Below are 15,946 nucleotides of genomic sequence, written 5' to 3'. Positions count from 1 at the left end.
TCAGTCATCTTGATCTATACGGCAGTACTTGCAAACTCTTCATTTTTGTAGTTTTAGTATATATTTTAAAACCCTGTAGAGCTACTTTATTATCCTTTATCACTCTTCCCTTTCAATCTTATTTTTGTGATTTTCACGTACATATCTTCCAGATAAGCTCTAGAATCACTTCCTACTTCCAAAAGAGGGGCAAAGAGAAAATCTCTTTTAGGGTATTAAATAAGATTGCATTTTACCTATACATATATCTAGAGAGAACTTACATTTTGATAAAATTTTATAAAAATACTAAGGTGTTCTCTGTCTCTAACATTTTGTAGTTTGTGTAACACAGTTTCCAGACACTGCTGTTTGAGGTTATTCTTACATACTTTATATTTTCCATAGGCCTTCTGAATGTGATTTTTCACTATATATTTTATTTGTCAGTGTATATGGAAAAGTTTTTTATTTGGTATTCTTATGACGTTAGTTAACTCTCAACTCTCTTAGATTCATTCCATTTTGGGGTAGACATGTAATCTACCAATGATGATATTTTAAATCCCCAAAGCTCTAATCTTACGATTAAATTACAAGTGCTCCAGCTTTGAGAACAATACTAAGCAATATGGATGATTCTGGGCACCTTTTCTCTTCCCAGATTTAATAAGACTGCTTATATTGTTTCCATAAGTGGTTGCAGGTTTAATAAGGACATCTGTTTTATTATGTCAGTTATCAGTATGAGTTTCTCAGAATTTTATTTAAAATGTGTTATCATTAAATGATGATGAATGACATTTTTATCTTCTGCTAAGTAACAATGTGAATTTTTCCTATTTGTTACAATGATAATTTATTATGTTGATAGATTATATCTAATTTTAAGCCCTTCTGCATACCTAGGATAAACTCTGCTTGTTTTGACAGGCCATTCTTTTGAATATGGATTGGTAGTATATTTGCTGTCATAGTTTATTATCTGGGTTTTTTTTTTTTTTGGTAATAGCTATCAAGTTGGCAACTTGTAGTAGTCTGATAATACAAATTATTTAGCCTTCCATTATTTGGGCCAAGTTACATGCTATAGAATTACTGTTTCTGAAAAGTTTAGAAGAGTTTCATTGATCCCTCAGTCATTTTGGGGGTAATTAATGCTCAGATAACAGTTTCCACTTTTTATAAGTAATTATACACTTGCATTTCTACTTTTTTCTTGATTCATTAAAAAAAATTTAATTTTCATAGAAAATCATACATAATATCACCAATTTTTAATTTATGTGCACAAATTTATGCATAGTGTTTTATTATTCCTTGAAAAACCTAAGGCCTCTATATACTTTGTTATAGCTTCTTAGAATAATTCTGTTTGGGGGCACCTGGGTGGCTCAGTTGTTCAGCATCTGCCTTCGGCTCAGGTCATGATCCCAGGGTCCTGGGATCGAGCCCCACATCAGGCTCCCTGCTCGGCGGGAAGCCTGCTTCTCCCTCTCCCATTCCCCCTGCTTGTGTTCCCTCTCTCACTGTCTCTCTCTCTCTCTGTCAAATAAATAAATAAAATCTTTAAAAAAAAAAAAAGAATTCTGTTTTGCATTTTTTTAACTTATATTTTAAAAATCTATTATGGTAGGGGCACCTGACTGGCCCCATCAGTTAAGTGTCCAACTTTTGTTTTTGGCTCAGGTCATGATCATAGGGTTGTGAAATCAAGCCCTGCATCAGGCTCCATGTTCAGCACGGAGCCTGCTTGAGATCCTCTCTCTCTCTCCCCCTCTGTCCGTACCCCCTGCACATGCGTTCTCTCTCTAAATAAAATCTTTAAAAAAAAAAAAAAACCTATTATTTAATTCAAAGATTTCCCTCTTATTCATCCTATGGCATCCCATCTCCCTTCACAGTTCATTTTCCTTAATTATTAGTGTGTATTTCTTTCAAATTCCATTGCAATCATTCTCTTCCTAACTTTTGAATTTAATGTTATTTTCATTCTCCCTATTTAATAATGAAAGGATTTATAACTATAAAATTACATCAGTGTATAATTTAGCCCATGTCTTGTAACTGGTTTTAGGAGTTTCTCAATTTCATTTTTTATCTTTTTTAAAAATTGTATTTTTTAATTTCTCACTTGTGCATTGAATTTGTTTCCTTTATCTCTCTTTCTATTGGAGTCTATATACTTTTCGTCTGGTTCCATACTTTAGGAAATGTTAAGAACAATCATTAATAACATTGATGCTGTTACATGTGTTTCAAATAACCTTTCTTTTTTGCTGGTTGCCTTTTAATAATGTAAAGAATTCATTTGAAGCACAGAAATTTAAATCTTCATGTATTCAAATCTATCCTTTTCTTTTATTCTTAGGAAATTCTTCTCCATTAAAAATTCAGATTGTCTTTTTATTCTTAGAAAGTTCTCCTTCATAAAAATCTGTATCTTTTCTTATATTTCACTCCTTAATTTGCCTGATTTAATTAATTAACTTAATTTAGTGATTTTTTTTTTTGTATGTATGTAGTGGAGTCAAAACTAATTTTTACATAAACTTTTCCCCCATTGATTTCTGGAATTTCCTTTATTGAGTGTTATATTCTTCTGTAAACAAATGTTTGTTTCTGCACCAAATTAGTCATGTGTAGCTCCATTGTTCTGTGCATCATTGTACAATTCATGTTCTATTTTAATTACTGTGGGTTCACAATCTGTCTTATGATGGTGAGAATAAGTTCTCTCTCATTTTACTTCATGTTCAAAATTTTTCTCTTTTGTACCTGTCTATTCTTCAATACACATTCTGTTCATTTCTATCAATTTTTTAAAATCAGAACTTTCACAGTAATTATGGTGGTTGTCAGAATTTGGAGGTGACATTAAGTTGTTCCCCAAAAACTGTAAATAGAGACGCAATTTCCTCTGATAGTTACACAAATCCACCGAGATTTGCATATGTTTTAAATCATTACAGAGATGTGCACAACAATTTTAAGAAGAATTGAGAACAGGAAAACCTTATTAGAGGTATTACTATTGTTAATGAAAGATTGGGTCCCTCAGAAGAGGAGGTGGACAATCATGGAACCAGGGAAAGAGATGATTCTCAGATGTAAACATTTGTATTTACATAGAAAATCTAGCCTAAGGAGACAACATCCCAACTAAAGAGGTTTATTGAGATTCACTGTCCCACTATAAAAGCCACCTTTTTTATGGTGATACGTCCATCACCTTCATTTCATTTAATTCTGTGGAATACCTGAAGAAGCGAACTCCCTTTGCTTAGATTTTATGCAAACTAAGTGTGTTCTTGATTTGGGTGTTCTTGTAGCTTCCCCTACAGGAAAATACCATGCTTGTTCGGGCTAAGTCTTACAGTATTGGTAACAGTAGGTATCTCATTGCTAATGAACTGAATTTTTGTTTCATAGTAAATTTCATTCTCCTGTCCAGGAGAGATTAATCTCTTCTCAGTATGAAAATATCAGTTTTTCTGAGCTTGCACAGTGAGGGTCAATTCTTGGACTGTTAAATGAATCCCCACAGACCCTGGAAGCTCAACCACCTTCCTGGTGATACCTTCCTCTACTATCAACCACAGATCCAAAACCAGATTATACTAGAACAAACCTGTAAATCAATTTGGAAGGAACTGACATATTTATAATATTTAGTTTCCCCGTCTTGGGTCCTGGCATATCTCAGTTTATTCCCTATATATAGTTCTTCTTTTTCCTTTTTTTGGAAGTTGGTTATTTTGATGTGGGAAACAAAGGCAAAAGAAAAAATTAAATTTCCTTCCTGCCTACTGACATGTCCTTGAAGCAGAATGACATTCCTCTAGGAGCTCAGCTGCCTTGATGTTGATACTTTGCTGAGGGCAAAAGGCATTCTTAGCCTGAATCCCAGGATTCTGTGAGTCTACTTTAATATATAAAAATTCCTTTGGAAACTTCCTTTATCTCTACTCCCCCCCCCCAAAGATATATGTTAGCAATCATCCTTCAAGCATATGGCCCACTAATAACCATCTGAAGGGTCACATGACTGAGTTTTTACTCAACAATAATAAATCACCTTTCCTAACGATAGCTAGTCCTCTCAGGTTCCTAGAAACCTTGTTTCCAAAATACCTGGGAGACTTGTGCTGTCCCTAACCCCCTCCCAACTTCAAAGTATATAATCAGTCACCCGTCACAACCCCAATGCAGCACTTTCTGACCGTGGGTCCTGTCTCTGCGCTTTAATAAAACCACCTTGTAGCATTGAAGACATCTTAAGAATTCTTTCTTGGCCGTTGGCTCTGAACCCCAACACTTCTACATCAATTTAATTATACACCTGCCATGCTCCTAGGTATCCTTAATAAGGATTCATTAAATGGCAGTTACCCTCTCATCATCATTATTATTACCATTGTTATTTGTATCTACAGCATATAAGGAGCAACAAACTGGAAAAGCTCCTGAATTTATTCATTCTGGACCCAATTTCAGGAGTGAGATGTCACAACTCTTCATGAGGGAGAAGGTAAAAAATCTTCCAGTGAAATAGAATGTTACGGTCTATCCTAGGGGTCACTTCATAATCTTGTCCTTCATCAACAAGGTGAAAGTAACTGGTATTTAAGCAAAGCAAGGGATCACACAGCATCTGCTTTTTTAAAAAATCCACCCAAATTGGCCCCAGTTTAGAAAAAAAAAAAAATCACCATTTAGAGTCGTAAACTTCAGTGACTTAGAAAATGGGATTCTGGCATAGAAGTCTTTTTACAGAATAAAGAGGAATAAAACAATGTATTCATTTATGTACCTGTGTCTCTGTGCATCTGTATATATGGAGATGTAGTTATTATATTCATTAGGAATCGATTTTATTTTTTTTAATTTTTTTATTGTTATGTTAATCACCATACATTACATCATTAGTTTTTGATGTAGTGTTCCATGATGCAGTGTTTGTGTATAACACCCAGTGCTCCGTGCAGTATGTGCCCTCTTTAATACCCATCACCAGGCTAACCCATCTTCTCACCCCCCCTCCCCTCTAGAACCCTCAGTTTGTTTTTCAATTTTAGTTCTAGGTCTTCACAGAAAAGAGGAGAAATCTGAGAGCAAGAGAAATAAATCACCAAAGGCACCATGCCATCAAAGACTTACCCACACACTGGGGTTCTAGGCCATCCCACTGGGCGTTTGCTTGACAGGTAAGCTTAGCACTTCCTTCTAGTGTGTACCCTTCATCACAGGTAACCAAACACACTGTCTTGTAGGACATTTCCCCCATGGAACAGCTGATGCGGCCATGTTTGGGCTGGCGGAGATGAGGACATGTCCGTACTATATAAAATGAAAATAACTAGGTCACATCTTACTAAATAAAGATAAAAATTGTAAGTTTAATAATGCCAACACAAACAAGAACATACCTTTTCTTAAAATGGCAAATAGTAAATAACACACCATTATATTTTGAGCTTGTGTGGGACAATTAAAAGCATGTGTTTCATCAGATGCTCTGCCCAAGCCAAATCACTGTGCTTGGTCACCTGCCCACAGGTGGGAAACTTAGGCTAATCTAAGGAGTCCGGTCCTAGATGGATGATGACGCCTGTAGGTTGGAGGTGGCTGGCAATGGGAGGTCTCTGCAACCCTCAGCTGGGCCTTTGCTGTGATTTTCCAGGCTACGGTCCAACAAAAGGAAGGAGTCTTTTCCAGGACAGGGATTCAGGTTCACGATTAACTCCATTCTCAGATCTCATGGGCCTATGGGCATATCCTGGGCCTTTTAATGGTCCTAGCCTCTGCAATCTTAAATTTCAGTATCCAACTCTCTGACCATAACTCTGGTCCTTTTAGCTTTTTCACCTCTTTCTTCCAAGACACTTACTGCAAATCCTAGTTCATGATGCTAATCTTGACTTATGCACTAAGATTGTTTTATTTGTGTTTTTTTGCTGCTGTGACAAAGATGGCTAGTTGTCTACCCAGTAACATTCTTCCCAGTTTTATTCAGCATAGAATACACACAGCTAGAAGGTAACAACTGCCCACCTCCATCGCACCAATGACAGACAATGAGATGTGAGCTGAAGTTGTCTGAAAAAGCTTTTTAATGGAGACTCTTTCAATTGAGAGAGTGCCTTTTGCCTTTTCCTCCTCCTTCTTTGTCCTGAAATATGGAAATGAGGGATAGTACCCCAGCATATTACAGTAAAAGTACAGGATACTCTTATAGGATAACTATCATACCCTAAGATGGTAGAGCAAAAAAATTAAAGAAGCCTGGGTCTCTAATGACAATGGAGCTATCACACCAGTTTAGGATTACCTGCTTCTCTCCTTCTTTTAGCTGAGAGAAAAATAAACTCTTAACTGGTTTAGGACATTGTTACTTGGGTCTTTGATACCAGTAGCTGTACATAATTCCTAAATTCCTGTGCCCAGCATCCATTCACTATTCCTTTGCTAATTTCCTAGGGAAAGATCGCTCCCCTCTATCAGCTCATGGGGTCTGTGTGTGCTCCAACCCTGCTCAGAGGTAGAGCATGTGACCTAGGATCACATTTCCCTGGTCTGAGAAGTGAGCTGATACAACTGGTGACATGATTCTTTTATCTATCAGCTTCACAACCAACATGAGAGAGCAGCCAGGGGCTATTTACTAAACCCTTGATCCTGGAAATACCCCTGTGCCTTGGTCAGCCTCAACCCCATCAGCAGAAGTACCCACCATGGGGTGTCCAGAGAAACATGCATTTTTCTAGTACTGCTAATTCTAACTCATTAGCCTCAATACTACATCAAAGAAGCTCCAAGAGGGCACTCGGACTGCTCCTGCCTCTGCAGGTCCCCAAACAGCATCTGTGCTCTAAGCTCTCCTGGCGAGAACTTCCTTGCTGTCCAGCCCACCAAAATCCCACAATGTGTCTTAGGGTCTATCTCAATTAATCTTATGACATTCTATATTCCTGTTTCTGACAATCTCTTAGGAAGCCCGAGGCTCCAAGGTTATCCCTCATCTACGAGGGTTATCCCCATGTAGTTCTACTCCAAATCTAATTCACAAACTCTTGCACCTGACCTCTGGAATACATGATCAGTCTTCAGTAAATCCTCTCCTATCCTAAACTTCACTTGCCAACTTTTCTTTCACTTTCTTACCCTAATCAAAATCTCATTGTCTCTTATAGCAAGGCCTGCGGGTGACAGAGTTGTCTTCTTTGCTCCTTGTGCCTTCCCAGATTTTTCTCTCTCCTTCCTCTTTTCTTTCCAAAATCCTTCAGCTCCCACAGTGTCATACTAAATATTCAGCATCATTTCTTTCCCAATTGTCTGCTGACCTCTGGACCACTTCTTATTCTTTGAAGATTTTATTCTTTCTGTCTCTCTGTCTCTCTGTCTCTGTCTGTCTCTCTCTCTCTCTCTCACACACACACACACACACACACACATCAGTGATTTCATATATTCTATGTAGAAGATCATTCCAGTATCCAGGAGTCATATTTTTCACCTCTTCTTCTCCAATAACCATATCCTTCACCCTACCTCAGCCTCCCTTCCATTGCCTTATCCTCCAGACCTTGCTATCATCAACCTAAGCATCCCACTCTCTGAAAACAACCTCCTATCTTCTTGAATCACTCCTTCAAGGGCTTCATCTCCATCAATTTCTATGCCCTACTGGGATCTCCAATCCATTGTATGTTCTGTAGAGAAAATCATCTCTAAAGAGTTATTCTTTCTACACCTCTTTTCCTCCAGTTCTAGTTTAAACCCACTCTGTTCAGGATTTCCAATCAGGGGAAGGAGGGCAAGAATAAAGGAGAAAGGAAGTAGGAGAATAAGAAAAGAGAAGAAAAGAAAGAGAAGGCGAGGGGAAGGTAGGTAGAAGAGAAGAAGAACAGAGGAGGTGAGAAAAAGGAAAGGAGGAGTGGGAAGAACAGTGCAGAGAAGGGAGGGGAAGGTAAAGTAGGAACAGGGGAAAGAGGACTAAAGAGCAGGTGGGGGAGCTGCAGAGCCCCATGGAAATTTACTTTCAGTCAGATGGCATGTACATCCCCGTCATAAACAGAGATATGGAGAGGAAAAGAGAATGCATTCCTGTTGGATGTGCCAAAGGATGGTCACCTATATTCATTTGCTCACAGATATAATCCTACAAGCATCAGGCATAGCGCACACACACACAAACCCAAAAATAACCTCTGCAAAAGAACAAAGTTCTGTTATCAACAATAGCATTTCTGCAACACTAAAGGCCAGAAGACAACCTGGCAATCAAAATTTTATTTTTGAACAAAATAATTTGGGACTCAAGAATTTTGGGGGGACTCTGGGTAAGGTATATTTTTTTCTTCAACATTTCTTTTTTTTGCCAATTTTTCATATCAAGCATATATTTACGATGAAAGCTTAACTTTATAATAAGAGGAAAGGAAGTTGGGGAAAAATATTCAGTGCATATTCTACTGAAGTCATTAGCAGGATCTATTCTGAAGGAACCCATTCAAATGATATTTAGTCAGCAGAGCATAAATATTGGGTGCAGTAAATATATATATTTAGGATTGATCACTCTTAGAGAGAAAATTCAAGAATCAAATTAAAGCTTAAACCATAAGCTTTAGCCTTTCAATCTCTGGGATGACTTGGACCAAAGGCAACTACTGATGACAGATGAGCAGACATATTTTGCCTTCCACATCTTGATTTTTATTGAATGTGTCCAATGTGTAAGTAGAATCATTGTTGAGCGCATCAGGTTCACAGAAGTATTTTGCCTTCCACATTTTGACTCTTATTGAGTGTGTCTACCGTATGTAGCACAATGCCAAGTGCCAGGTGGAATTAAAAGGTGAATAGATAAAATTCCTATGATCAAAATACACAGAATCTGGAAAACCATGTTAAACAACTACTTTTAGATTTAATAAACTGCTAAAATCACTCCAGCTTTCCAACTCAAGACGAAATGGATTTGCAACATCTCTCAAGAGTACTGATAGTAAATTAGAGGTGGTGTTTCATACACATACAAATTATACTGCTTCCCAAATGTTGGTTTTAATAAACTTTCATTGCTCCTCTGGGAAACAAAGCATATGTAAGAATTCCTATTTAGTCCTTAAACATCTTATATTCCTTTTCAACCAAGAACGTTTTTAATAGAAACATGCCTATTTATTAGTTTCAGTTAAATTTTTTTTTTATTTCAACAAGCTGAAAAATTCTGCTTGATGTACATCCATGTTAAAGCAATCCTTAAATATTGATTTGGTCTTTTTAGAAAATAGCAATTTATTCTTTTAAGAAGACAGTCTACTAAGAAGTAGACAATGTGAGAATAGTTCTGGTTCTCATTTTAAAGACTAATTAGATTTTTTTCACCAGGTAAATAGTTCCTGTCAATCTCCAAATTGTGATAGCATCTATATTGAAAATAAAATAAACCTGATGTTAAATGTAGGATTCTTTTGTTGTTTGGGCCATTTTATCAGAAAAAAAATCTATCACAAAATTTAATTTACTATGATGTTGTGGTTTAGTGAGTTATCATTAGGAAACCACAAAAAAATCCTTACGAGTTTAGAAATAAGTGTATAATTCAGATAAAAATTTTTAAAAAAGAGTATAAATGCTTTATGATGAATACAAAGGAGGAATAAGACTCAAGCCTTTTGACTATTATTTAACACTATAAGACATTAAGAGTGCAACATGAAATTTGTAAAAGCCTTTATATTTTACACTGATCTTTCATTTCTGTCTCAATTTCAGAAAGATTTTCAAGAAAAAGATAACATAACTAAAATGGTTCTGTTCCTACAATTAGATTTAAATTAGATCCTAAAATACTATTTTCTCTATGTTACCCACCCTGAGACAGAAGTGAATCCCCAAGCAGCTGCCATATTTCATTGAATCCTGGATGCCCCAATCATGAGGCACACCATTATTTTATGTGCCACTAAATAAAGAAACAATATCTATGAAAGGATTTAATGCCACTGATTTTAAGGTGCATCTTAGTTTTTAGGGATGTTAAAATGTGGGGTGAAATTGTTGTAGAATTAATGAAATATGGTATATATTTCAAAGAACAATATCTCAAGTAACTAAATTCACTAAAGATGAGCCAGAGGAAGGGATTACGTATCTTCATTTGGAACAGCTTTGTACACTGGAAAGTTAGGCAGAGCTTTGGGGATGAAACTGAAAGGATCTTAGGAAGAGCCATGATCCTGTAGTATATCTCTGCTTTGATTAAAATTATTTTATTTAGGGCGCCTGGGTGGCTCAGTCGTTAAGCGTCTGCCTTCGGCTCACGTCATGATCCCAGGGTCCTGGGATCGAGTCCCACATCGGGCTCCCTGCTCAGCGGGAAGCCTGCTTCTCCCTCTCCCACTCCCCCTGCTTGTGTTCCTGGTCTCGCTGTCTCTCTCTGTCAAATAAATAAATAAAATCTTTAAAAAAAATTAAAAAATAAATAAAATTATTTTATTTATATTAGAATATCAACTTAAATTGCATAAATAAGAATGAGAATGCTTTTTAAAAATGCACATGCATAATGGGAAGTGACACAGGTAGATCACCGACATATCTATTTATCAGTGCATGTATCAATGTGTGTATTTGTCAAATTCAAGTTCTTGTTCATTCACCAGTGGTATAACCAAGGATTGAGAGGAAAAGATACATTCTGTGTGCATAAAAAACTAACAGTCTAGCAGCGGTGATACACAAGTTGATTAATAAAAGTTAAGTGTGTTAGTTGTATTATAACACGTTGGTTAAGCTGGGAAATAGGCTGCCAGAATCCCCTCACTGTAAGCCAGGTTAGGATTGGTCAAAGATGAACCTGCCCTGGATCTGAGAAAGCAGTAAGGGAAGCAGTGGCCACTACAGCCAGACTCAGTGATGGGAAATGTAGACATGTCCCATGGTTCCAGCTTGTCTTTGCCAGCCTCCATTCTGAGTCCCAACTGCTAACTGTATTGACCTAAGAAGGCCCCAAACTCACTGCCAGGTTCTTGGCTGTGGAGCCATGGGGTGTGGTTACACACAAGCAAAAAGCTTCTCTTAGACCTCCCAACACATTTGGCTTGGCCTTACAGACTGAGTTGGTAGTAACACCTCTGATGTTCTAACTTCTAGATCTTCAGTTTGCCAGCTCTTCCAAAATTGTGCAAGGTCTGAATTCCTAAAATAAATCCCTGATCCAATGACACTCATGGTGACCTCGCTTCCCCCACTGACACTGACACTGACACAGAGCACAAGGGTTCTAATCAGGGGAGAACAGATTGGTGGACACACATACAGAAGTTAGAGGTCATCCCATCCAGGCTGAGAAGTTTGATAACAGCAGAGGGTTTATATATAGGGACCAACAGCAAAGTCAGGCCTATCAGACACTCAAAGCTGTAGGAACAACTTGTCAAAGGATGGCTTCCTGAGAGGACATGGCCATTTCTTATGGCTTTAGTGCAGGATCCGAGGCTCAGGGTATGGACAGTGGAAAGTAAAGAGGCAGGGGTCAGACCTTATCCTAAAGGGGCTGTCTACTTGCTTCTCTCACTCTTCTTTGGAAGGCCAGTAAGTGGAAGGTTAAAATGCAACGCTTTCCACCCTCTGCCATTAAGTGTTTGGAAGAAGGGGTAGAGATCTGACACAGAACTTATAACTGTTGACTTTTTATGAATATATCTGAGAGGCTTTCTATGATTAACTTTTTCAGTAACGGCCTGTGGCTTTTTACCATTTGAGACTACAGGACTGAAAATGTCTTTCCTTGGCCCTCCCACATAAACAGTAGCTTGTCTGAGTTTGGGAATCTAGGGTCTGATTCTTTTCTCTCAGAATCCTGGCAACATACTCTCATCTTCTCATATCTACAATGGCTAATTAGAGGCTCAAGTCGGATCCTCTTTCCTTTGTAGGTAGTGCTACTTACTTCTAACTGTGAAACGGGGACAATTTTCCATTTTTCCAGGGCATTCAGAAATTTCACTAAGATTATTTCCAGATATGGATCTGTTTTCAATCATTTTTTTCTAGCACTCATTAAGTGATGTTAAGCTGAATATCAAAAATGTTAGTTTTGTGTATTTTCAAGATTTCAGCTTGGGGATATATTCTCCCTCACGCCATTCTCTCTCTAGATTCCCAATATAAGAAGAGTCTATTTCCTGGGACAACTCTCATTCACTTTATTCTTTCGTATTTTTTATTCTTTGAAATTCTTCCCTTCCTACAGAAGAGTTTCTTTTTTTAGGTTTTTTATTTATTTGAGAGAGAGAGAGACAGAGATAGTGAGAGAGAGCACAAGTGGGGAGGAGAGGGAGAAGCAGGCTCCCCACAGAGCAGGGAGCCCGACGCGGGACTCGATCCCAGGACCCCGGGATCACGACCCTAGCCGAAGGCAGACACCCAACCAACTGAGCCACCCAGGTGCCCCCTACAGAAAAGTTTCTTGAGTTGGTTTTCTAACTTATTAATTTGTCTTTTCACTGTCTGGTCATCGTGTCTGCAACCTTCTTTTTTTATCCTCAGAAATCCTTTTGTTTTTAGATTTCTCGCATTTCTTGGCATCCTGGCCTTATTTAGCACTGTGATTGCCTCAGAATCTCAGTGAGTCCATTTTTCCCCTTCTCTTTCAGGTCCCCCTTGTATAATTTTGCTGATTTCTTCTTTTCTTTGTAGATACAGAGAAGAGTATGGGTTGGGACCTGAGTTAGGCAGATTCATATTAATGGATGGGTTCAATGCCGGTAGCTGATAACTGCAGTGGTGGTCTCCTGGGGCTCACAAATGACCTCAGAGCCTGAGTGGGTTGCCTTCCCTTATGGGTGCAAAGAACCAAGAGAAAACTCCTTACAGTACTCCAGGAAACTGTGTGATGGGGGGTCCTGGAGCAATCAAATCCGAAGGTGTACTGCCAAAGGATGCCTAGGGGATGTGGTGGGGGTGAGGTTGCCAGATTTTAGCAAAAACAAACAAACAAATGAGGAGATCCAGGTAAATTTGAGTTTTAGAAAATCAACATCTCATTTTTAGTATAAGTCAGTCCCAAATCTTGTATGGGACTGACTTATACTAAACACTGTTCTTTACCTAAAATTTGCATCTCACTGGGTGTCCTGGGTTTCATCTGGCAACTCTAGGTAGGGGGGAAATACTGTATTCAGAAGCTTGATGGGAAGGGAATCTCAAGTCCTTTGGCTTGTTCCCCTCTTTTCTTAGATAGCCCTCTCTTCCAACCCTACTTGTGAAACCTTGAGAAGTTGTCTAAGGGGAGTCTGGGTGGCTCAGTCAGTTGGGTGACCAACTGTTGGTTTCGGCTCAGGTCATGATCTCAGAGTCATGAGATCAACCCCACATCAGGCTCTGTGCTCAACAAGGAGTCTGCTTGAGATTCTTTTCCTCTGCCCCCAGCTCATGCATGCATGCTCTCTCAAATAAATAAATAAATCTTAAAAAAAAAACCTGGACTTATTTTTTTAAAAAAAGAAAACTTAGGAAGTTGTGTGTAATAGTTGTAAGAAGTAGGAAAGGAGATCTTGGAGGTGGCAAGAGTGGAGGTAAACTAAGGTACCATTCTATTTGTTTTTTCTCTTTTTTTGACGTGGGAGCCTTATGTTCTATTCGAGGTACCATAAATCCCTGTTTCTATTGGCCTGACTAGGCTCTTTGGGATTTCACTTTAGCAAATTCCCACTTTCTATAGAACACTGTCTATTCCTAGCAATGGCTGGAGACATACAAGTCAGCTCACTGCTCCTGCTGCAGGATCCCAGTGTGGTTCCCAGTCCTCCAATGACATTAGTCATCAAAGCCCTCATTCCAAGCATTCCAAAACTCTACTTGGCACCCTGTCTTGGCTGCTTAAAATCTGAGGTTTAGGGTAACCTGTCCATTTCCTTCCCAGGAAGGCCCTTTCTTTGCTCTTTGCTTGTTCATAAAAGAAACATAAAGGGGATAGTTTATGATGATGTGGTCAATTGAACTTGGTAGTTCTGATTTCAGATGTCCTATAATCTTTTCTCTTTCTGTGGTCTGTGGTCTATGAAATTACAAGAAACAAAGAACTTCACTGGTCCATTAAAGTTTAAATCAAGGAAATCAAGCAAGGCAATCAACAATGTGAACTGGCAGTTTGCATACCTCTGCAGGAGCTCTCTGAACCGGACCACAAACCATTGGGTAGACACAAGAGGATGCTGCTTCCCACGAGGTCAAATCCAGGGTGACATCGGACCCCACAGGCTGCATTGAAGTGGTTGTTACAAGTGTTCTGGATAAAGTAACCGTTTTCAGGAGGCCTCAGGGCAGGGCAGTGGACAACTAACATTTACAGAAAGAAAATAAAAAAGCAAAATTAGCCTTTGAAGCAGCCTCCTTTTCTTTGTCTTTTTAAGAGGACATTTTAGACACACTGTTAAATCACCCACATCATTCCTATTTACTGCATTTCAATTTCTAAGTGCATATTTGGAAGAAGAACCCTTACATCTCACTCCTATTAGGTATGTATTTACTTCCAATTAAATTTTTTAAACAGACTAAATAGTCTTTTTTAAGCTTTAAAAATGTTTTATTTTGAATAGCAGTGGTGATAGTGGACATCCCTGCAGTGTTCCTGACCTTAAGGGGGAAAGCTCTCAGTTCTTCCCCATTGAGAATGATATTCGCTATAGGTGTTTCATAGATGGCTTTTATGATATTGAGGTATGTACCCTCTATCCCTATACTCTGAAGAGTTTTGATCAAGAAAGGATGCTATACTTTGTCAAATGCTTTTTCTGCATCTATTGAGAGGATCATATGATTCTTGTTCTTTCTTTTGTTAATGTATTGTATCATGTTGATTGATTTGCAGATGTTGAACCAACCTTGCAGCCCAGGGATAAATCCCACTTGGTCATGGTGAATAATCCTTTTAATGTACTGTTGGATCCTATTGGCTAGTATTTTGGTGAGAATTTTTGCATCCATGTTCATCAAGGATATTGGTCTGTAATTCTCCTTTTTGATGGGGTCTTTGGTTTTGGGATCAAGGTAACGGTGGCCTCAAAAATGAGTTTGGAAGTTTTCCTTCCATTTCTATTTTTTGGAACAGTTTCAGGAGAATAGGTATTAATTCTCCTTTAAATGTTTGGTAGAATTCCCCTGAGAAGCCATCTGGCCCTGGGCTTTTTGTTTATTGGGAGATTTTTGATGACTGTTTCAATTTCCTTAGTGGTTATAGGTCTGTTCAGGTTTTCTATTTCTTCTCGATTCATTTCTGGTAGTTGATACATCTCTAGGAATGCATCCATTTCTTCCAGGTTATCTAATTTGCTGGCATATAGTTGCTCATAATATGTTCTTATAATTGTTTGTATTTCTTTGGTGTTGGTTGTGATCTCTCCTCTTTCATTCATGATTTTGTTGATTTGGGTCATTTCTCTTTTCTTTTGGAAAGTCTGGCCAGGGGTTTATCAATCTTGTTAATTCTTTCAAAGAAAGAACCAGCTCCTAGTTTCATTGATCTGTTCTACTGTTCTTTTGGTTTCTGGAGGGTGTTATGCTGAGTGAAATAAGTCAATCAGAGAAAGACATGTATCATATGACCTCACTGATATGAGGAATTCTTAATCTCAGGAAACAAACTGAGGGTTGCTGGAGTGGTGGGGGGTGGGAGGGATGGGGTGGCTGGGTGATAGACATTGGGGAGGGTATGTGCTATGGTGAGCGCTGTGAATTGTGCAAGACTGTTGAATCACAGATCTGTACCTCTGAAACAAATAATGCAATATACGTTAAGAAAAAAAAAAAGAAGAAGAAGATAGCAGGAGGGGAAGAATGAAGGGGAGTAAGTCGGAGGGGGAGACAAACCATGAGAGATGATGGACTCTGAAAAACAAACTGTGGGTTCTAGAGGGGAGGGGGGGTGGGGGGATGGGTTAGCCTGGTGATG

General features: G+C 38.4%; 1 protein-coding gene across 4 annotated transcripts in view; it reads right to left on the bottom strand.

The window, feature by feature from the left end:
* SVEP1 (sushi, von Willebrand factor type A, EGF and pentraxin domain containing 1) overlaps window positions 1-15,946 on the bottom strand; it is a 193,181-nt gene that overhangs the window by 118,133 nt on the left and 59,102 nt on the right. For all 4 annotated transcript variants that reach the window (XM_025888607.2, XM_073876569.1, XM_073876570.1 and 1 more), the window contains 2 exons: window positions 14,152-14,331; window positions 5,140-5,319 (listed from right to left, as the gene is read on the bottom strand). In XM_025888607.2, the coding sequence (XP_025744392.2) occupies window positions 5,140-5,319; window positions 14,152-14,331 (360 nt within the window). The remainder of the gene's footprint in view (window positions 1-5,139; window positions 5,320-14,151; window positions 14,332-15,946) is intronic.

Source organism: Callorhinus ursinus, unplaced genomic scaffold (assembly GCF_003265705.2).
Source record: "Callorhinus ursinus isolate GAN/ISIS: 27379988/994484 unplaced genomic scaffold, GSC_fseal_2.0 scaffold24, whole genome shotgun sequence".
Taxonomy (NCBI): Eukaryota; Metazoa; Chordata; class Mammalia; order Carnivora; family Otariidae; genus Callorhinus; species Callorhinus ursinus.
The sequence above is the reverse complement of the archived record's forward strand: the minus strand, read 5'-3'. Positions and strand labels throughout refer to the sequence as shown.